The sequence below is a fragment of the Elephantulus edwardii genome, unplaced genomic scaffold (assembly GCF_000299155.1).
Source record: "Elephantulus edwardii isolate Elephantulus edwardi_28Jun2011 unplaced genomic scaffold, EleEdw1.0 scaffold00092, whole genome shotgun sequence".
In the NCBI taxonomy this organism is placed as follows: Eukaryota; Metazoa; Chordata; class Mammalia; order Macroscelidea; family Macroscelididae; genus Elephantulus; species Elephantulus edwardii.
The window spans coordinates 1,879,057-1,901,772 of NW_006399842.1; the positions used below are offsets into that span (position 1 = coordinate 1,879,057).

The 22,716-nt window shown below is 39.3% G+C and overlaps 1 protein-coding gene across 1 annotated transcript in view; it reads left to right on the forward strand.

Annotated features, from left to right (window-relative positions):
* The first annotated feature begins 517 nt into the window (after window positions 1-517).
* LOC102856070 (N-acetyllactosaminide alpha-1,3-galactosyltransferase-like) overlaps window positions 518-22,716 on the forward strand; it is a 38,919-nt gene continuing 16,720 nt past the window's right edge. The window contains exons 1-4 of the mRNA XM_006890685.1: window positions 518-597; window positions 7,711-7,746; window positions 10,109-10,174; window positions 16,694-16,768. Of these exons, the coding sequence (XP_006890747.1) occupies window positions 518-597; window positions 7,711-7,746; window positions 10,109-10,174; window positions 16,694-16,768 (257 nt within the window). The remainder of the gene's footprint in view (window positions 598-7,710; window positions 7,747-10,108; window positions 10,175-16,693; window positions 16,769-22,716) is intronic.

Genomic DNA, 22,716 nt, shown 5'->3' on the forward strand with positions numbered 1-22,716 from the left:
TCTCGTATCCTCTGTTCATGGCAGACATCATAATCAATTGGGATCTTTTCAGTGGTAAATATAGAAACCAGTTCCTTCTCTTTGGGTACCAAATGGCTTTACTATCCTTCCTAACTCTGGAAACCCTGACTATTGCAGTGAAACCTGTGAGAACCAGAACTTACTGTTTTCTTTTTCTGAGTCTTGTAAGTCTTTCTGCCTTTGACAGGATGCAGTCTTACCACTTTTCTGATGCTCTAGATTATTAGAAAAATATTTGAATTTTCCTTCTGACAGTTTTCCACCTTCTACACACAAGTTTTATGGTAGTTGAATTGACCTAACTTGCCATTGTAGGCTGGCACAATTTAAGGTAAAATATACTTTAAAACTCTAGTTAAATATCCATAATTTTATCTTTTTAGAGAAAATATGAATAGAAGCTTTCTTTTAAAAAAACAAACAACAAATGACTGTCACTTTAGATGGCATATATTTAATCAATTCTCCCCCTCTTCTTTCTTTCCAGGAGAAAATAATGAATATCAAAGGAAAAATAATTCTGTCAATGCTGGTTGTCTCTGCTTTATTCGTTGTGTTTTGGGAATATATCACCAGGTAATTATAAAATGTGATGGAATTATGTCAATGAAAGTATTAAGTCTACTGTATTAGTATAAACTGAGACACTATGTTGAATTAGAATTAACTGAAATTATAAGTAAGAAAATTAATCCTTCTTGTAACCTTGTGGCCTACTTTAAAATTATTAGATCACCTTATAACTTCTGGAAGTTAATCATTCTCATTTTTCTTGTTATGTTCCAAATATCTTGATTTTTTCCCCCTTCTAGTTGTGTACCATTGAGTCAGGTCTGACTGGCACAGGAGGAGATTGCCCCTCCTTCTCCAGTGGAGCATTTGGTGGAATTGAACCATGTGCCTTAATATCCTGATTTTTATAACTGCAGTTTTAAAGCGCGATCTGGGCACAGTAAACTCAACTGAAACTCAAAATACAATTGTAAATCATTTGTATGATCAGGAATGGAAATTGCCTTAAGAAATTCTAAGAAGAATTCCATGTGAAATCCACCCTAACTTTTGCAATCCAAGAATATTTGCAGTTTAATGGAGCAGCTTAAGCTCTTTATTTTTGCCACAAAATACACTGTGAGTCACTGGTGATTCATTTGTGCCTGGCCAAAGTTTTGAGGTAGTTTTTGTTTTGTTTTGATTTATAAGGTCTAGAGAGTAAAATGAATGAAACATTTGAGTTTTCAACCCTCTAGTGAATTCACCCCAAATATATTAAGTGCTTCTGTACTTTTTGAAACTACAGTGCTTCAGTGATTCTGTCTAGAGAGGCTTCTGCCAGAGGAAATTTGTGCAGGCGGCTATTGAAATGCCTTTGAAGGCACATGAGGAAATTCAGCCTTTAAGTTCAGAAAGTCCACTGTTGAGCAGTACTTGTCCTTATGAAACTGAATTAGTTTACTCAGCAAAATGCTCTCTAATGCCTCCCACATTATATAGTATTTTTTTAAATCATTGCTCCCGAATTTCTCAATCCATTCAGTTGTGAGTGGACACTTGAGCTGTTTCAGTTTTCTTGCAATGGTGAGTAACACTGCTATTAACACTGGTGTACAGACCTCTGTTTGTCTCTCAGTTCTAATTTCCTCAGGATATACTCCTAGTAGTGAAATAGCTGTGTCATACAGAGTGTCTATGTTCAACTTTTTGAGGAAAGGACAAACTGCCTTCCAGAGTGGTTACACCATTTTACAATCCCACCAACACTGTGAGAGTTCTTTTCTCTCCACATCTTCTCTGACATTTATTGCTTACTCCCCTACTAAACATTGCCACTGCCACTGGGGTGAGATGGTAACTCATTGTGGTTTTGATTTGTGTCACTTTTATTGGCAGTGATTTTGATTAAAAATAGAAGGATTAACTAGTAAAACATGTATCGGGACGCATATATGGGAAGGGATGGGAACGGAGGGGTGAGAATGGGTAGAGGAAAAAACCACAGGGTGGCACAATTTGGTGGGTGGAGGGGGTGAAGCAAATAGGAAGGATCTGGCAGGGGCCTGAAAAGACAGAGTAAGGATGTGCAAGGTCCAATGGTGATTAATTTTATAAAACAGAATTCATGAGAACGGTTGTATGAAACACAGTATCAATTAAGAATAGTGTGAAATACAATGTATATGGACTTGTAAGTATAAAATTAAAAAAAAATACCAATTAAAAAAATCCAGTTGCAAAAAATAAAAGTAAAACTTAAGGGGAGGAATTAAAAAGTCTACTCTTCAAATATGGGCAGAAAATGTGAACATGGCATTGTTAGTATTTACTGTTATTGTGTGTCATCAAGTCAGAACCAACTCATGGTTGATTCTCAAAAGAGTTTTCACAGCCTCTCAATAGTACTGGAGGAGACTGCCCATCTTACTCCCATGGAGCAGTTGGTGGATTTGAACTGCCTGTCTCTGGGCTGGCAGTTCAACTCCTTATGCACAAGACTACCAGAACTCCCTGGTATTTACATGTTTTACATTTTAATAGCCCTCAAGATAATGGGCTGGATTTAGACTTGGGTGTGTCTAAGTTCTTACATTCTATTATTCACTGAGCCAGCAGGACCATCTTGGCCACTGAAAGGAATTTTCTGGATTGACCCTTAGACCACATCAATAGGAAGAAGAATCTCAGATTCCTGGACCTGTTCTTTTCTGTGGTGTTTCACTTCTGCTATTCTGTGTTGTTTTGTTTACTTCTAATAACTTTTCTTAAAAAAAATTTGTTGTGTTCCATCGTATTGGATCTGACTGGCACAGGAAGAGATTGGCCCTCCTTCTCCAGCAGAGCATCTGGTGGATTCAAACCAGATGCCTTTGGGATTGCAGTGCAGCATCTTGCCACTAGGCCACCAGAGAGCCCTTAAATAATTTATTTTAAGAAAAACTTGACAAATTAGAGTATGAGCTAGTATATGAAAGGTCTATTAAACAGGTCACTGGAATTGAGTAAGCTGAGGATACTTGTGACTAAGAAGGTATTTGCTGAGTAGTGAAGAACAGGAACACTGGAGCCAGACTGCCCAGAGCTGGGGCCTGAAACACTATTTACTTCCTCTGTGAAGTAAATGATTTTAAATAAGGGTTCCTCCCCCTTTTCCTCAGTTCCACTGTCTTTAAAATGGTCATAATAGTACCTATTATGCAGGATAGTTGTTGGAAGGAATAACTATGTCATATGTGTATAAAGAAAGAGCCCTGCTGGTGTTGTACCTTACAAGTCAGTCTGCTCAAATCCACCAACTGCTCCTAAGGAGAAAGATGGATCATCTTATCTCATAAAGATTTACAGCAATGAAGGGTCACCAGGAATCAGAATCAACTCAGTGATAGCAGATTTAAGAAATTTTTGTTTCTTTGTTTGTGATTTTGTGGTTTTTTTTTATTGTTGGGTATTTTTGTTTGTTTGGGTTTTTTTGTGCATTAAACACTTGTACCTGTACTTGTATTAGTGCTAAGTAAATGCTAGCTGGAATCAGCAGCAGCAGTAGCATCTCTTGCAGAGGACAAAGCAAGACAGTAGATTTTGGCAAATAGAAGAAGGGGCTCTAGTAGTTAAAAGAGTCCAGCAGAAGAATAAATGTCCACTGGGTTGCCTGCTTTGGCTTGCAATGCCCAGTTGGATGACTTGCAAACTCTGACTCTTTGAATGCTTGATTGGATAACCCTGGTCTTTTTTGGTCATAGCAACAGCTGTATTTCCATAGTTGGGGGGGGGGGTCATGAAATTAAAATATGGGAGCCAAAAGCCCAAATTTACATTCTGGCTGTGGTCTTTTATCTCACTGGCTTACTCATTAACATGGAGTTGGAAGTGACTCATAGTTGATTCTCCAATGGGTTTTTGGGTAGACTGTTGAGTCACATGGAAGAAAATTGTCAACTTTCTGCCTCAGAGCCACGAGTAGATTGGAATCAGAGGTGCAGCCTTTGGTTTCACAGCACCAAAGCTGTGGACTGGGCCTCCAGAGCTCCCTCAGGCTTTTTCAGAGCTGGCACATTCTCCCAACACAGAACAAATCTTGGATAGTCATTGGGGCTTTAATTTAACATCAGGGCTGTAGCCACATCACTCTCGAAAGTGCAGAATCCACTGACTGTCTGCAAGAGGCATAACACAGCTGCAGACCTTTTGCTACTTCATTACATGTGACATGTAATGGCTTGAGGTGAGCAGAGCACAGTGCCCTCAGACAAGTGGGCAGCACTGAGCTAAACAGGATTTTGAAACAATCAGTTCCCCTTCCGGTTGATTAGTAACTGTTAACAATGCGTCTTGGTTACCACATGTCAGAGCAGAACTGGACTTCAGTGGCTTCTCAGTGGCTACCTTTCTAGAAGTAGATTGTCAGGTTTTCTTCCAAGATACTTTTTCTTTTTTTTTTAAAATGTTAACCATAATTTATTAAGATCCACACAAATTCCACTGTATATTCAGTAAAATACAAGTAACATCTTTCTGGCATTCTCTCTTTTTTCAGCTTAGCTTCATCTGACATGAGCATTAATGTCCCTTATGCCACTGCCTCTTCTCAATCTAGCTTAAGTTTATAGCAGTTCATGTATTGCTCAGGCACTTAAAAATAATTTTCAGCAAGATTTTAGCTGCATGTAATATTAATTGACAGTATCCACACTCTGCTGGATCATCTTTTTATTTTTTTAATTGATATTTTTTAAATTTTCTTTTTCTTTTTTTATTAATGATTTTTAATGCAACATATATTTTTATAGCATATTCTTCCCATTTAATTTTTCCCTTTTCATTCATTGTTGAACTTTTTCGATTTTAATGAAAGTTTATAAAGAACTTGGATTTCCAAACATTCATTGTTGCACATTTTCCTCCCTCTCCCCCTCCCCACCAGATCGCTTTTTTCTTTGGAAAAAAAGTTCTTTCATTGTTATACGGACCCCTACCCAGACCACTTTACTATGCAATTCTTATTCTGGACTCTTGTCATCCAGTAAAACCTAATCATACAATCCTTTTATGTAGTTCTCTCCCTCGTCTGTTTCAATGTCGTGTACATTATTTAACCCCTCTTTTCTTAGTTTCCTCCTAGCCCTCATGTCAGTCCTGTTTATAACAGTGGCATTATGCTGTATTTGTCTTTTTGTGATCGAGATATTTCACTCAGCATAATGTCCTCCAGGGTCACCATTTTGTATAACAATTCATGAGTTCCTTGTTTTCAATGCTGCATAGTATTCCATTGTGTGACTATACCACAGCTTCTTTATCCATTCATTTGTTGATGGGCATTTGGGTTGTTTCCAGCTTTTTGCTATTGTGAACAAAGCCACAGTAAACATGGGTGTGCACCAAGGCACTTCTTGAGGGACTTAGAACACCAGCTTTACAGTTGGCATGTGAACATATCAGCCATTTTCACCACCCAGGAGCTCCAAAAAGAACTGTAGAATTTCTAAATGAAACAAGTCACTGATTATTCAGTAGAGCCTCCTGGGTAGCATTTGATATAAGGATGGATTAAAAAAATATAGAATAGTAGAGCAGAAGTTGTAATAAAATGATGATGGTGGTGGCGGCTTATGATAATAGTAGCAATGAGTTGTTGAGTGTTCAGTATATGCTGAACATGGCTCTGTGCATTATTTATATATCAGTTTATATCAGTTCTGCAGTAAAGATGTTATTCCAAGTTTGTAGATGAAATGTCTGAACCTCAGAAGTACTAAGTGGAAGACCAGAATTATAACAGCTGTTCTAAAGCATAGCCCAGAAGAGCTGTGGGGCTGAGGAATTTTAAGTCATTAAGCATGGAACAATTGAAACAGAAATGATGAGAATATTAGCACAATGTAGAAAATATAGCGAATGTCACTGATCATTATGACTAGAAATCACTGGATGGGAATGGATTTTGCAGTGTATATTTTCACCAAATAGAAAGTATTAATATTTTAAAATGTTAAATGGCTTGTTTGCTCTGCGAATTTAGATGTGTTCTTGGACCATATAGACCTCTATTGATTATATTTTAGCCAGACACTGTGATTGTGCAGTCTAGCATCTCATTTTCAGTAGCCAGCCAGGGCGATCTGACTACAGGAAATTCTCTTCACTACACTACTTTTTCTTTAGTCAAGAGCGCTTATTTTTCAAATGATGACATGGAGACCAAATGTATTAATAGTGTGACCTAATAGTGAATTTAAGGTCAAATTCTCATTGGAAATTGGAATCGTCTGCTTGATTTCCTGGGATCCCTTCTTGGGCTGTGCTAATCTGTGTTAATTGTTGTACAGGATGGAAAGGAAACCAAATAGAACTCCTACCTTCAAAAATTTATGATCTAGGTTGATGTATATGTCTAAGAGAGGACCACGCCTTAGCTCCAGATCTGTTTGCTCCCATGACAAGGACGTGTCTAACACTCAGGGCTAATGCTATTGACTTAGATGCTAAGTCACTCTCTCATCATTGCCATCAAGTAGCTGACCTTTCAGAGGGTTGTCAGAAGAGGAGATTGCCATCTTTCTCCCAAAGAGCCACTAGTGGATTAGAACCACTCGAGAGGGGCCACCTTTAAGTTGGTAGTACAACTCCCTACACAGTAGGCCATCCATAGGTTTGACTTGAACACAACCATCCAGATTCTTTGACTTTCCTTGGACCTTATAGGTGAGATAACTTCTCTTCACACTCTTATACCACTTATAGCCCATTCTCCATACATCCTTTTCAAATTAAAACAAACCTAGACCCTTCCCAGCATAAAATCTTCCAAAGGCAAAAACCTTTGCATCAGCAGATGCTAGTATAATCTCCCATCAAGATACTTTCATATTGTGTATTTTTTTTTCCTTTCCCAGGAATATTCTTCCTTTCCACTTACTCTTCACTTGGTAACCTCCTATTCATACTTCAGATCTCAACTAAAACATTAACATCTCCTCTAGAAAGCCTTCTTAGTGTTCTGCTAAGTCTTCATGGTTACTTTTGTTTTTTTCTGTGTAGCATTGTCTTTGAGTTTGAAGTCATGTAGCTGTGTGGCTTGTGTGAAAAAAAAGTCTGCCTTTTAGATTGTATGCTCCACTAGTATGGGCACTGTGCCTTGTCCCACATTGTGTCCCTGCTTGTCCTAGAACACCTGCTCAGCAAATATTTGCTGAACGGTTGAATGGACATGGTCCATGAGAGGAGTCATGCATTTACCATGCCATCGTTGTGAGTTCCTTAAGAGAGTCTTTGTTAGTTAGGAAATGCCTGTTAGAGTTATCTCTGTAGTCAGGACTGTCTGTTCTGGAGGAAGAAAGAAGACCTGAGCAAATAATGCTCCATCCTTTTTAGGTAGCAAGAGAGGCTCTTCCTTTACAGTCTTTCTTCCTCAGTGAAAACCATTTCTGAACAATAGAAAACACATTTTTGAAGGCATAATTTGATATTATCTAGAGACCTCCTTCCCACCTCTTTGCTAGATAATCATGAAGTATCTATAATTGCAAATTCCCAGTGTCTTGGCATCACTAATTATGCCACAAAGGAAAAACCTAAGAGTAGCTGAAACCTAGGCTTTCAAAACATAACCCAGGGCTTCAGTTATAATAGTTGTAAAATAGCTTTTCTCAGAATTAAAAGTAACACGAGATGCTTTTATTTCTTATTTGCTTTTAGCCCAGAAGGTCCTTTCTTGTGGCTATATCATTCAAAGTAAGTATCTTTGAGTTCTAGCTGTCTATTGCTGTCTTAAGGAGCCCTAACGGTGTAGTGGTTAGAAAACTCAGCTGCTAACTAAAAGATTGGTGGTTTGAACACACAAGCCACTCTGTGTCAAAAAGATACATGATGGTCAACTTCCATGAAGGTGATAATCTTGAAAACCAGTTAAAGCTGTTCTACTCTATGCTCTAGTAATATTAGGGGTTGAAATTTACACCATGAAAATGGTTTGGGCAGTCCATTCTTCATACAGAGAATCCAGTGACAAAACTAAGGTCAAACTCAGACAGAAGTGGGTGCGATTCCTCAAACTCTGGATTATATTCTTTCTCCATAGGACCAGGGTTTGTTTTTGCCTTACTTCACCACAAGGATCTCTCTAAGTGATATTTTTCAGAAACATTATTGTCTGACTTGTAATAATAACAACCTGGTAAGAGATTATCCATTTGCCCAATATATGTTGTGTGTAGGACCATCTAAGACATTTCTCTAAAGTCTTTTCTTGATGATCTAATGACTGTCTCTCTCTTTTTTTAAATAAAGTTTCAGTTGTTTGTTTTCAATATAATGAGAGCTAGTGAGCCATCATTTTCTTATTTTTGGCTTGATTTCCATTGCTTTTATTTTCATCAGTTTTTATTTCTGATGTAATGTATTTCTTGTTATTAAATCTTGGCTTTTTATGGTCATGCACCATGAGACCTTGGCAACTTGCTCCAACCCACTAGACCAAGATCTTAGCTGTAAAATGAAAACAAGGTAAAAACTCTATTCACAAAGCAACTGGGAGGGCCAAGGTCGTGTGAAATGCCTACCCAAGGGACTAAATCTCTCTCTGTCTCTTGTTATTTTTTGTTTTCGGTCATTTCTCTGTTTATAATGCCTATACTTTTTCTTTCTTTTCCTTTTATCATAAGCCACCTCAAATACTTCCTGGAAGCAAATAGGCTTTATAATAAGTTTCCTTATGTTATTGTATCTGTTCATGACAGATACTTATACTATTCATGAGACTGTTAACAGCTTCAGTTTGCTTGGCTCTACAATCAACACTCTTGGTACCAGCAGCCAGGAAATTAAAAGATGAATTGCATTGGGAAAGTCTGCTGTCAGAGACCTCTCCAAAGTCATGAAGAGCAACGATGTCAGTCTGGAGACCAAGGTGTGCCTAATCCAGGCCATGGTCTTTGCAATTACTTACTATGTATCAGAAACCTGGACAATGACTAGGGATGATAGAAGGAGAATTGATGCCTTTGAGCTGTGGTGCTGGAGAAGAGTATTGAATATATCATGGACTGCTAGGAGAACAAACATCCTGAAAAGTTCATCCTGGAGAGGGTGAAGCCAGGCTGCTCCTTGGAGGCAAGGATTCTGAAGCTTCATCTGACAAACTTTGGGCATGTTGAAAGGTGGGATCAGTCCTTGGAGACAGACATCATGCTTGGGAGTTTGGAGGGACAGTGCAGGAGGGACAGTTGAGGTGAACTGATTCAGTGACTGGGGTAATAGGGATAGGTGTGTTAAAGACAATAAGATTGGCACAGGATAGAGCAGGGTTTAGGGCTGTTGTACATAGGGTTGCTATGAGTCACAGGTGACTCGATGGCACATAACTACAAAATCTGTTCATGAACCATCTAGCCATTTTATTTGTTCATCTCCCCTTCCATTATTCCATTCTTCTTAAGAGCCTCCAACTTTGAGAGATGGTCCCATTGAAATAGTGTGGAGAGCTCCTAATGTAGATAGCTAAGGTAACCTGACTATAATTTCCTGATCTTCTGGTTCAGAAACCCTCAGACTTTCTGAGTTAGTCTTGGTTGACCTTTGAGCAACCTGCGTTTTTCTAGTTTAGCAGAAGACAATTTCTGATAATATGCATCAGTTTATTGTTATGACTATGACAGTAATTTTCACCTTACAGAACTCTCTCAGATGTGCGATGTCATTCAGTCCTTAAAACTATCTACATGAGAGGCCTGTTATTAGGATGATTAACTATACTTTTCACATGTGAAAAAGATCTAGAGAAGGACAATGACTTATCACAGTCACAGAACTAGTGGCAGATCCAGGGCTCAGGCTTCTGTTTCAGTGCTTCATATCATCTCTGTCTTTTCTTCTCCATTTCTCCTTGGTAGGGTTTCCTGGGTGAGCTGAGTACCAAGATGAGGACAGTTGGAAAGCTTCAGATGTCTTCAGTTCAGCAAAAGCAGCTTCATTTTCCTTTAACTGACATATTTTTTTAAATGTTCATTATAAACAGGGTTTGGAACCCCTTCCTCCACCCCCAGTTTTGGGACTGTTTCATTTTCTAAAAATATATATAATCTTTTTCATTTCTTAGAAACCCAGAAGTTGGTGACAGCAGCACTCAGAAGGGCTGGTGGTTTCCAAGCTGGTTTAACAATTGGTAAGGGCATCACATGGCTAATCTGTGCTTGTTCAGTTACCCAAAAATGTATAGAGTCCAGACAGAATGTTTTCATACTTGTGTTCTTCTCAGTCACTTGACTTATCTGCTTATTGGAATCACATGAGAATTGATTAGGACTAGTATATTTTTAAATAAACTTTGAGTTTATCTGACCTGAATTTAAAAACTATCTAAAGATTAGATTTAATGCATGGAACACTAACTACCCAAGACTAGATGATTTGTGGGATGAAATCAAGGACATTGTCTGTGAAGAAAGCAAAAGGTCAGTAAAAAAGAAAGTCCCAAAATGGATGTCAGAGGAGACCCTGAAACTTGCTAGTCAACTTAGAGAAGTTAAGGCAAATTGCAGAAATAATGAAATAAGAGAGCTGAACAGAAACGTTCAAAGATAAGCTGGAGAAGTTTTATGACATTTTGGAATGAGAAGTTTTATAACAAAATGTACAAAGAACTAGAGTTAGAAGACCAAAAGAGAAGAACACACTTGGTATTTTTTTAAGTTGAAAGAACTGAAAAAAAAAAAAGTTCAAGGACTGAGTTGCAATACTGAAGGCTTCTATGAGTAAAGTATTGAATGATGTAGAAAGCATCAAGAGAAGATTGAAAGAATACATGAAGTCACTGTACCAAAATGAATTGGTTGACGTTGAACCATTTCAGGAAGTAGCATATGATCAAAACCAAATGATAATGAAGAAGTCCAAGGTATTAGGGGAAAAAAAGATAGACTACTGATTGAGGTGTTTCAACAAACAAATGCAACCCTGCATATGCTCACTAGTCTATACCAAGAAATTTAGAAGACTTGGCCCACTGACTGTAAAAGGTCTCTATTTGTGCTTAAAGATAATCCAACAGAATATAGCAATTATCAGACAATATCATATGCAAGTAAACTCTTGCTGCGGATTATAAATTGTATGTGTATGAAGTAGAACATAGCATCAGGATTGAAGGAAGACTCAGCAACAACTTGTATTATGCAGATAACACAACCTTGCTTGCAGAAAGCAAAGAAGATTTTAAGCACATACTGCAGAAGATCAAAGACAACAGCCCTTCAATATGAGTTCTATCTCAACATCAAGAAAACATCAAGAATAATCCTCACCATTGGACAACATTGGCAACATCGTGATAGAGAAAAGATTGAAGTAAAGAATTTCATTTTACTTGGATCCACAATTAACACGCAGGGTGGCAATAGTCAAGAAATTTTTAAAAATGTGTTGCATTGGGAAACTATGCTGTCAAAGACCTCTTTCAGACTGATAAAAAAAGCAAACCGTTTAAGAACTCAGGTGTGTGCCTGATCCAAGCTATGGGTTTTTCAGTTACCTCCTATGCATCTGAAAGTTGGGCAATGAATAAGGAACACCAAAGAAGAATGGCTTCATTTGAATTGTGATGCTTATGAAAAGTATTAAATATACTGTTTTAAGAAGAATGTAGGCAGCCTTGAGATGGCCAAGTCTGACCTCTACTTATTCCACAAAGGGGAACTTTCTCCATCAACACTATCCAGAATATAAAACTAATTCCTATAATGTCAGACAATGGTGTTCCACACTCCTTCACCTATTTCTAGTGATTCCAACGTCAATCTTACTGCTCAATAGAGTCTAAAATATATTGCAAGGACCACACAGACTTCACAGGACCATGTTCATCGTTATTATGGGGTTTATTAGGAAAGTTAAAAAGCTCTAATTTAGTGTGGCAGTAGGATACACTCCTTTAGTCCAGACAGCTTCTTAGGCATGGCCACAGACCCTTTGACCTTCAGCCTCGTGGATTAGGCAGGCCAGTGTTATAAAGTCTCCTTAGTGTTTTTAGTTATTACATCATCCCTCAGCCTCTGACACTGACTCCATGGGGCAGCAGTCCCAAGTCCATTTTGTTTTATGTCAATTTCTGGTTCTCTGCTGAGCTGTTGCTACTCTGTGTAAATTTCTGGCATCTGAATTTCTGGTCCCAAGGATGTGCACTACACTCCCTACTTTCTCTTCCTTGCTGGTTGAGATTCTGTTGCTGAAATAATTTGATTTAAACCTAGCGGGATGGTAAGACTAATCAATCCCTTGTGTGGGATCCCTGAGACTATCCCAATCCTTGTGGACAGACTAACACAGCCTATATATATAAATATAGTCCCACCTAGCCATGTGGCAAAGTCAAAGTCAGTCAATGGATAGGAAAGCCATTTTGTAAAACAAGCCCTTGACACCACAGACCACACCATGGTTTTCTAGCCATTAAGCTTTATGTTTGAAGAATCAACTTTCCTCTTACAATCATCTTACTAATTACTAAATTCATGAAAGCCTGTAAGCCAGCTACTTCATACCTCCTACCTTAATTGCCCTTATTTTTAGATAGCCAATTTCTAATTTACCTCTCTCTCAAATCAGTACTCTGAGAAAACACATTTTCCTGAAGACACTTTTGCTCCCATTATAATTTTTAGCATCTGCATCTATAGGCAAAGTCTATTCCAGAGCAAATCATCCGATTGCAGTAATTTATATTAGCTGGCAGCATCAGATGTCATTTTTTCATCTGGATGAGTTCTGTTCAACTACTCCAGCCAGCAGTCCTTCATTTATCCATACCTCTGTGGAAATTAGGTCCACAGTGCCTATAGAAATCAGCTCAGCTCTTCATTGTTGTGACTTCTACTTACACTGTAGTGTAGCAGCATGAGGACAGCAGAGTCTGACCTCTCCTAACTCCACAAAGGGAAACTGCCATTATCAACACCATCCACAGTACAAAACTAATTCCTATAAGGTCAGACATGGTCTTCCACTTTCCTGCTTTTGCTAATTCCATTACCATTCTCACTGCTTCTCTGGGTCTGTAATACATTTCAGTGATTTTAGACTTCATAGACCCATACTTATGGTTATGGGGTTTATAAGAGAAGTCAGCAGGCTATAATTCAGGTTGGCAGCTGGATACATTCTCTTAAACCACACAGCTCCTCAAGCATGGGTGCAGGCCCTACAACCTTAAGCCTCATGGATTAAGTCAGTGTTACGAAGTTCCTTTAATTCCATCAGTTATGTCTTCCTTCAGTCCTCTGGTAAGCTGGAGTGAAGGTCCCTAGCTCTGGCTCTGTGAGCAGCATTCCCAAATCCACTCTATACTATGTTGGTCTCTGGTTCTCTGTTAATGCTGATGTTGCTTTTGTGTAGATCCCAGTCTGGCTGGGGCAGAAATCTCTGGCCTTAATGGAAGTGTGCTGCTTCTCCTTCCTTGTTTGTATTAAGATTCCCAGTCTGCTAACATCGCCTGATTTTACCTATGGCATGGTGACTAACCGATCCCCTTGCAGATGGACTAACCCACCCTCTTTGTATGATCCCACCTATCGATGTGGCAAAGTCAAAGTCAATGGCTAAGAGACCATTTTGAACAACTAAACCCTCAACACCACATTCTTTTGCACTGCCAAAAGAATGAACAAAGCATCTGTCTTGAGAGAAGTGTAACCAGTGTGCTCCTTCGAGGCAAAGATGGTGAAGCTTCATCTCACACACTTTGGGCATGTTGTCAAGAGGGACTAGTCCTTGTAAAAAGTATCATACTGGGAACTGTAGAGGGTCAGCAATGTGGAGTGACACAGTGACAGTGACAGTGGTTAGGAATGGTGGCTCATGAGCGTGGTACAGGATAGACAGGACAGACTTAGATCTGTTATCCAGAGGGTCACTGTGAGTTGTAATTGACTACACAGCACTTAACAACAACCACAGCAGCATCTGAATTAGTTAACAGGAGAAGTTCTGCCTGAACGGTCATTTTTCTTCAGTGCAATCACTTGTGGACAACAGAAAAATATATTTTTTCCCCCAGCCATGATTTGACATTATCCAGAGACCTCCTGACCACCCCTTGTACTAGATAATCTTGAGGTTGCTGCTATTGTGAATTCCCAGTTTCCTGACATTGATTATGTCTCAAAGGAAGGTCAAAACCTGAGAGTAGCTGAAACCCAGGCTCTCAACATAGCCCGAGGCTTCAATTATAATAGTTATAAAATAACTTTTCTCAGAATTAAAGGTAACATGATCTGTTTTTATTTCTTGTTTGCTTTTAGCCCAGATGGTTCTTTCTTGTGGCTATATCCTTCAAAGTAAGTATCTTTGAATTATATTGTGGAAATGATAATAAATTATGAATAACATTGAGAAGAAAGAGAATTGTGCTCATAAAAAACCTGCCGGTAGACCAAGGAGCAGTTATTCAGACAGAAGAAGGGGATGCTGCTTGGTATCCCCTTTAATTTAATGTTGAAAAGGTGTATGTCAGGTTATATCCTTTCTCCATGCTGATTCAGTATGTTTGGTGAGCAAATAATTTGAGAAACTGGACTATATGAAGAAGAATGTAGTATCAGGATTGTAGGAAGAGTCATTAACAACATGCATTGCGCATATGAAACAATCTTGCTTACAAAAAGTGAAGAACACTTGAAGCTTATTGTAGAAGATCAAAGACTATAACCTTCAATATAGATTATATTTAAACCTCAAGAAAACAAAAGTTCTCATTTGGACAAATAAACACATAATGATAGATGGAGAAAAGATTGACGTTTTCAGTGATTTAATTTTACTTGACTCCTCAGTCAACACCCATGAGTAGCAGAAGTCAAGAAATTAAAAGACATATGGCATGGGGATATCTACTGTCAAAGACTTTTGTATGTTATCTATGATCTAGGTGCCTCTGACCCAAGACATGGTATTTTCTGTTGCTTCATATTCATGTAAAAGTTACTAAAAAGCTCATCTTGCCTGAACTAATAGCTGGCACTTCATTGTGTTTCCAAGGCTATAAATGGCATGAGAAGAAATTGCCCATCTTCCCCACAGAGCTGCTGGAAGTAGAAACTTCTAGACAGAACCTATAGACTACCAGAGCAACCTGTGTAAAAGTTGGACAGTAAATAAGGAAAATCAATGAATTGATGCCTTTGAATTGTCATGTTGGTGAAGAGTATTGAATATATAATGGACTGCCAAAACAGCAAAGATATCTGTCTTTGAAGTACAACCGTTGCTCTTTATAGAGTCAAGAGTGGTTAAACCTCATCTTACATACTTTGGGCATTTTGTCAGGAGGTGTCAATCCTTGGAAAAGACAATGCTCAGAGAAGTCGAGCATAAGCAAAAGAAAAGATGCCTTCAACAAGATGGATTGATGCAGTAACTGTGACATGACGTGAGCAGGGCAGCATTTGTGAAGATGGCATACGATAGAAGAAAGTTTTGATTTTTTTGTTCACAGGGTCACTAAGAGTCTTAGTCAACTTCAAAATGCCTAACAATAACAAGAGTGGCATCCACTTCCTAAATAACATGCCTCTGGAAACTCTGAATTTTGATATATGTCGATAGTTGTAGAGGGGCTTCAAGCCTTTTGTTCAGAGGGTCACAGTGAGTTGTGCTCGACTTGAAGACAATCAACAACAACAACAACAGGATAGTCAAGTTTTTAGTTCTATCCCCCTAAGTTAACTTGAGGTTGGAGGTTAGGCTGGTATGTAGATTTCAGGAAATAAAAACTAAAATGAGGATCATTTTAGCAACTTTCTCACATCCTCTGAAAAGATGTTGGGGTCCTTGAGTCCTAAATTACCTAGAAATGTAAAAGGAAAGATGAGTACAATTGACCCTTTTAGGTTTAGAATGCCAACCCTCCATGCAGTTGAAAATATGCATACTACTTCTGCCAAAACATAACTACTAATAGGTTATTGCTTACCAGACTCTTTAATGATATGAAGAGTTGATTTACACATTTGTGTACATATTATATACTGCAACTACATAAAAGCTGATTTTTTAATATGAGATTAAAAGATATTCCACAAAAAGTAAAAGGCTTTCATGCCTGCTTGGGTAGTGGCAATAATGGCTTCTTCAATAATGTTGTTTTCCTGTTTAACTATGTTCATTATATGGATTAATTTATTGTGGAATGGCAGGCAAACACGGCTGAAACAGTCAGGTATGCTATGACTTTTCTCTGCTTCTTGAGAGCATCTCCAGTATCACTAATGTCACTTTGTATGAGTTGCATGGTATTATTCAAGGTCTATGGTATTGGACAAACCATAATTAAAAATGTATGAAAGCTGAAATTGATCATCTTTTATTGCAATATGTGCTCTTTGTTGAAAGACAAACTGCACAGAAACAGTTAGTGTCACGTGGCATTTTAAGTGGATGTTCCAATGTATCTGTTGAAAAGGATCGATCAGCACAGTTCAAACCCATGTGTGTAAGGGGCACCTGTGTTGTGTCTTCTCATCAAAACCGTATTTTTATGAATGAAAGCTTAATGTTCAGAATCTCTCCTAAATTGATTCACTTGATGTCTATGTTTCTCTGTTTATAAGCATGTATTAACAAGATATTCTCTGCTTGCCTCAACATTGAAGATTGTCTTTGCTTATTCTACTCACTTTCTCTTTGTACTCAGGACTCAAGGGTATCAAGAAGACATAGACAAAAAGGAAGACGAAGAACTTGCGTTGTCAGACTGGTTTAATCCATTGTAAGAAACCAAATATTTCCCCTTGAACAGTAAATCCATAGTTAAGTGGTGGGAGGGGGGGAGAGGGGCGCAATGCCATGAGAACATTCTTGATTTTGAGAGTTGTATTACATATCAACTCATTTTTGTCAAATCAGAACTGACTCCTAGCTGGCCCTCCTTTGGGTTTCCAAGGCTGCAACTCTCATGAGAAGAGATTGCCCATCTTTCTGACACAGAGCCACCGATGGATTGGAATCACTGGAGAATGGCATGGCTATTGAGTTAGCAGTGAAACTCAGTACATATTAGTTCTTTACAGTAGATTATAGGTATGAGCCTGAGATTCTAGATGCTTTTATCCAAATACTTGAGTAACCCAATCATTCTGAAACCAATTGGCCAATAATAGCAGATGAATCATAAACTATTGGGGCAGGAAGGGCTCTTATAGGTCATGGAGTATTGTAGAAAGCCACAAGATATGGAGTCAGAATTAGACAATCTCCCTCTGCAACATGAGAATGGTGATAATAATCTCATGGGGTCATGCATTTGTTAATTAAGTATGTGTATAACAAATATTTATCACATTATCTCCATACCTTTTCAACCTATATGCAGAACAGATTATCCGGGAGGCTGGGCTCTTTGAGGAGAAATGTGGGGTCAAGATTGGTGGACAATTTATCAACAATCTGCGTTATGCGGATGACACAACCCTGCTTGCTGAAACTGAAGAGGACCTGAAGCCCCTGCTGCAGAGTGTCAAGGACTACAGCCAACAATATGGATTGGGGCTTAATGTCAAGAAGACAAAGATTCTCACCACTGGACCAATTGGCAGCATCAGAATGGATGGTGAAGAGATTGAGATTTGTACACAGCTTTAGTTTGCTTGGCTCCATAGTCAACAGTCTTGGCACCAGCAGCCAGGAAATTAAAAGGCGCATTGCCATGGGAAAGTCTGCTGTTAGGGACCTCTCCAAAGTACTGAAGAGCAATGGTATCTCTCTGGAGACTAAGGTGCGTCTGATACAGGCCATGGTCTTCGCAATCACCTGTTATGCATCAGAGAGTTGGACAATGACCAAGGAGGATAGAAGGAGAATTGATGCCTTTGAGCTGTGGTGCTGGAGAAGAGTATTGAGAATACCATGGACTGCTAGGAAAACACAGATTTGTCCTGGAAAGGGTTAACTGGGTGGCTCCTTGGAGGCAAGGATTCTGAGGCTCCGTCTAACATACTTTGGACATGTTGTGAGGAGAGACCAGCCCTTGGAGAAGGACATCATGCTTGGTAGGGTGGAGGGACGGCGCAGGAGAGGAAGGCCCTCTATGAGGTGGATTGATTCAGTGACTGGGATAATTGGGATGGGAGTGTCGGAGACAGTGTGATTGGCACAGGACAGAGCGGAGTTTAGGGCTGTTGTACATAGGGTCGCTATGAGTCGCAGGCGACTCGACGGCACATAACAACAACAACAACAACAACAACATTGTGTGCTAGTCCACTCTTTTTCAAACTTATCATTACTACCTATTTGTTCAGAAATTAGCTTAATGGGTCCACTTTTTAGAAGAGGAATAAAATAAAAGAAAATATCTCAAAGAAAAGAAATACAGTTTAGTAAGTTTTTCTGTATGTATGTGTGTATGCATATTTTAGGTTATAATATGAATATGATATTATATGATATTAGGCATTGACTTAGGCACACAGGATAGAAGAAATCAATCAGTATGTGAAGCTCATGGTTTTATAGGGCCAATAGACATGAGGCAAGTACTTACTCACGTTGTTAAGGAGGTACAGTCACATTACTTTAGAGATGAATGCAGTTTGTTGTGTGACTACAGTGGCTGGTGATACCATTGATCAGGAGAGGGTTGAGGAAGAGAAACAGGTCTGGGAGTAGGGGCAATAATAAGCTCCATTAGAACGGAGCTTCTCTTGAAGTGCTTCTGAGGCACCCGGCTGAAGATTCACAAGGTGCCTAAGAGGTTGGTAGAAGATATATACTGAGTATGAGGTATGATTAGAAAGCCAGGTGTCAGTGGAATCTGTAGGCTTGGAAGAGGGAGATGAAAAAAGACCAAATCCTGTTTGACAGCAGCATTTAAAAGACGGGTAGAGGCAGAGAAGTTTGAAAGAGAGACTGAATTGGAACAGCCATAGACATAGACAAGGCTTATTCCAGTTTGAATCGTGTTCAGCTCTGGAGAGATCTGAATATGTTATGCCATGTTTTCTTATTATTTTATGGTGAGGGTCCATACAGATGTGGAAGGACAACAGTTTTGGCCTGCTGTGTGTACAAAGACAAACACTGAGCTGGACAGCATGTTGGCTGGCTGTGAGATGCTAAACTATTTCTGAAAATAGAAGGAGATGGAAATAATGCTGTTTTGATGATAAGCTCCTCAGATAGAGGCATGGAACTCTCCAAAGTACTGGCTAGATGAACCAGAGATAATTACCAAGTTTCCTTCTAAGGAGGAAGAGTCAGTTTGACTCTGGGGTTGTGCTTTACTACGAAGGACCAGGGGCCGTGGCTGAATCACTGCAAGTATAGAGCTAGATTCTGTGCACCAGCTGTCACTTTTTACTCCCCCCACATAGCGTGTTCAGCTTCCCCTCCAAAGGAATAGTTAGCAGATATTTAAAGAAAATTCATCTGAAGAGGCACCAAGTTTATGCCTTCTCAGAATATCAAAGTATACCTGTTGTATAAATTAAAGATTGAATAAATGAGTTAACAAAATATTTTATGTAAATGGTAACACCAAAAAATGAAAATATATTGCAGACATGTTTCTACATGTGTGTATTAAGACCTCTTGACGTCCATGATACCATATCTTGTTAATTTTTCCTGTTTCTCCTCTCTCAAGTCACCTTTATAGGGTCGCCTTCCTCTTCTCAGTCATAAGATATTACCATTTTCAGGGGCTTGGCCCCACATCCTTGTTTCTTTTGATTCGCACCATCTTGCAAGGTGCTCTCATCCATTTCTATGGCTAAAGTACCATTTGTGTTATGATGACTCATACATTTCTTTCCCGAAACCATTTCCTTTGAGGACGGCACTTTTCTTTAATAGCCTATTGACTCCTGGATGTCTCACGTGGTCCAAATGGATTTCTTGATTCATCTCCACCCTTGTTCTTCCTCCTTATTTCTCATTTCAGTAAGTGACCCAAGCTTAAAGCCCAGGAAATCCAGGGCCATCCCTTTTCCCACTTGCCCCACAATTCAATATATTAGCAGGTTATGTTCATTCTTCCTCCAAACCACTTCTCATATATCATCTCCTTCTCTCTGTTCCACAACCATTGTTTTTGTTCAGTTTACCGTCAGCTTTTCTCTGAATCGCCAGCTAGCACATTGACTTTTTAGAAGAATGAACTGATGACAGAAGAATAATTGTTGCCTTTGATGTTACTGGAGAAGAGTAGCGAAGGACTGCCAAAGGCACAAATAGCTATGTCTTGGAGAGATTGTACTCAGAGCACCCCTTGGAGGCAAAGATAACACAGCTTCATCTCTCAAACTTTGGGTGTGTTGTTAGCAGAGGCTCTTGGAGGAGAACCTAATGTTTGGAAAGGTGGAAGGTTGATGAGAGAGAGGAAGACACTCAACAAGATGGGTTGACACAGTGACTGTGGCAATGGGCCCAAGTGTATCAGAAATGATGAGAATGACACAGGGTAGGACAAGGTTCAGAGCTGCTGTTCATAGGCTTGCTATGATCGGGCTCAGCTCAACAGCACCTAACAACATGGCTTTTTAGGAATTTAAATAATGTGTTGGATGCATTTGACATCTTTTTCCCTTTTAAGTTGCTGCATGATTCATGATATTTTAACACTTCCTAACCCCAAACCTTCAATACAACATATTTAACTATAAATAAATGCATAAAATTCAAAAGCTATGACTAATCTAACTAGTTGTGGAGATAGTATGTGTATGTGTGTGCACACGTGTGTACATGCATGCACACAGCCTATGTCCCATGATTATGGAACTACATGAGTGTTGAAGCACATTTGCTGTAAAATTGTAGTGCTGTAAGGTGCTGAGGAGTTTGCTCTGACTCATAGCAAACCTGTGTAGGACAAGACTAAACTGTTCTTTCTTTGTACCTTCACAGTCTCTGCTGTGTTTAAACCCGTTGTTGCAAGCACTGTGTCAATCTTACTCAGGATCTTCCTCTCAGGAACTGGCCCTCCTGATAAATGCCCGAAGTATGTGAGATGAAGTCTCACCGTCTTTCCTTCTAAGGGGCACAGTAGCTGCACTTCTCAGACAGTTTCATTTGCATCTTTTGGCAATCCATTGTGTATTCAGTATTCTTTGCCAATACCACACTTCTAATAGTGAGAGTAGTAAATAGCATCTATGTAACTTCTGATGGGTTTAGGTGAATCAAAATCAAACCTGTTCTCTATGAGGTGACTTGAATGTCAGAGATTGTGGGGATGGCACAAGATAGGAAGGAGTTCACATCTATTGTTCGTAGGGTCACTATGAGCCATGCTTAACAGTACCTAACAACAACATGAGGTGGAGGCCAGACATACCGCACGTCTCCAATCTTTTTACTAATTCTCATCTAAGCTGTCCCTTCCATGGCCTTCTCTACTTCTCGTCTGGGTTTAATAACCCAATGCAATGGCCACACAGAATTCACAGGCCGTTCTTGGAATTAGGTGGATTATTAAGGAACAGAGCAGGCAAAATCTCCCTTCATCAGTGCAGAACACTCTCCTTTCAGCAGTGCAAGTCTCCCTCCTTAGTTCCCTAAGGACAGGCTTCTCTTGGCTTTGTCATCTGTCACCACTGGCTCTGCTTACTGGGCCCCTTGCAGACCCTATACTGTCTTCAGCAGAACTGACATCTTACAGCTTTTTTAGGAAGTTCCTTGCTTCTCTCATTTGTTCTTTCTTTTATTTCTTCCTTTTGCTTCTATATCTATAAAAATTCTCTCTGATGTTTGCTGCTTACACACAGTTTCAAGGCATGGCTTTCCAACCAGGGTCATGAAATGACTAATCCCATCTTTGTAGACCACAGATACTCTATTTGAATAGTAAACTACAACTCATCTCATTTGAATAGTGTTTTGGGTATCTACCAGATGTTCAGCTAGAGAAGGAGGGGCAATCTCCTGTGCCAGTCAGATCCAATTTGATGCACACAGCAGGAAGAAGGAAGGAAAGAAGGGAGGGAGGGAGGATGGAAGGATGGAAGGGAGGGAGGGAGGGAGGGAAGAAGGAAGGAAGGAAGGAAGGAAGGAAGGAAGGAAAGAAGAAAGGAAGGAAGGAAGGAAGGAAGTCTTATAAGAAGCTGTGCTGCAATCCTTAATAGTATTTTGGCCAATGCCTGCAAGGTGCATACTAGCAGTCAACAGGTTGCAGTCCATGGAAAAAAGTATCACTTTATCCAGAAATACTCATCAGCATATACTCTTCTGAGAGCAAAGGTAATTCTTAGGGTTTGCAGTAGGGGGGAATCTCTCAGGAAAATCTCTCATTTTTTCCAAAGATGCAAGCAAAAGACCACATAAAAGAACTAATTACATCACTGGTATCCTGATTGAAAGATGACATTTGGATTTTGGCCTTTCATGAAAGATCATTTGTCCATAGGTGGATAGTTTTACTTCTGAGTTCTCAAATATGTTCCCTTGGTCTCTGTGTCTGTTGTTGTACCAGTACCAGGGCAATTATGACTGCATAATGGGTTTTTGCATGTGAAATCAGTGAGATTGTTCTGTAGTTTCCACATTCTGTTGGGTCACTGATTTCACATGCAAGCAAGATTTTACTGAAGATTATCCAAAAATGACTGGAACAGCACATCAACAGAGAACTACCCGAAGTCCAGGTTGGGTTTAGAAGGGGTCGTGGTACTAGGGATATTGTAGCTGATGTTAGATGGATCTTAGCTGAAAGCAGGGAAT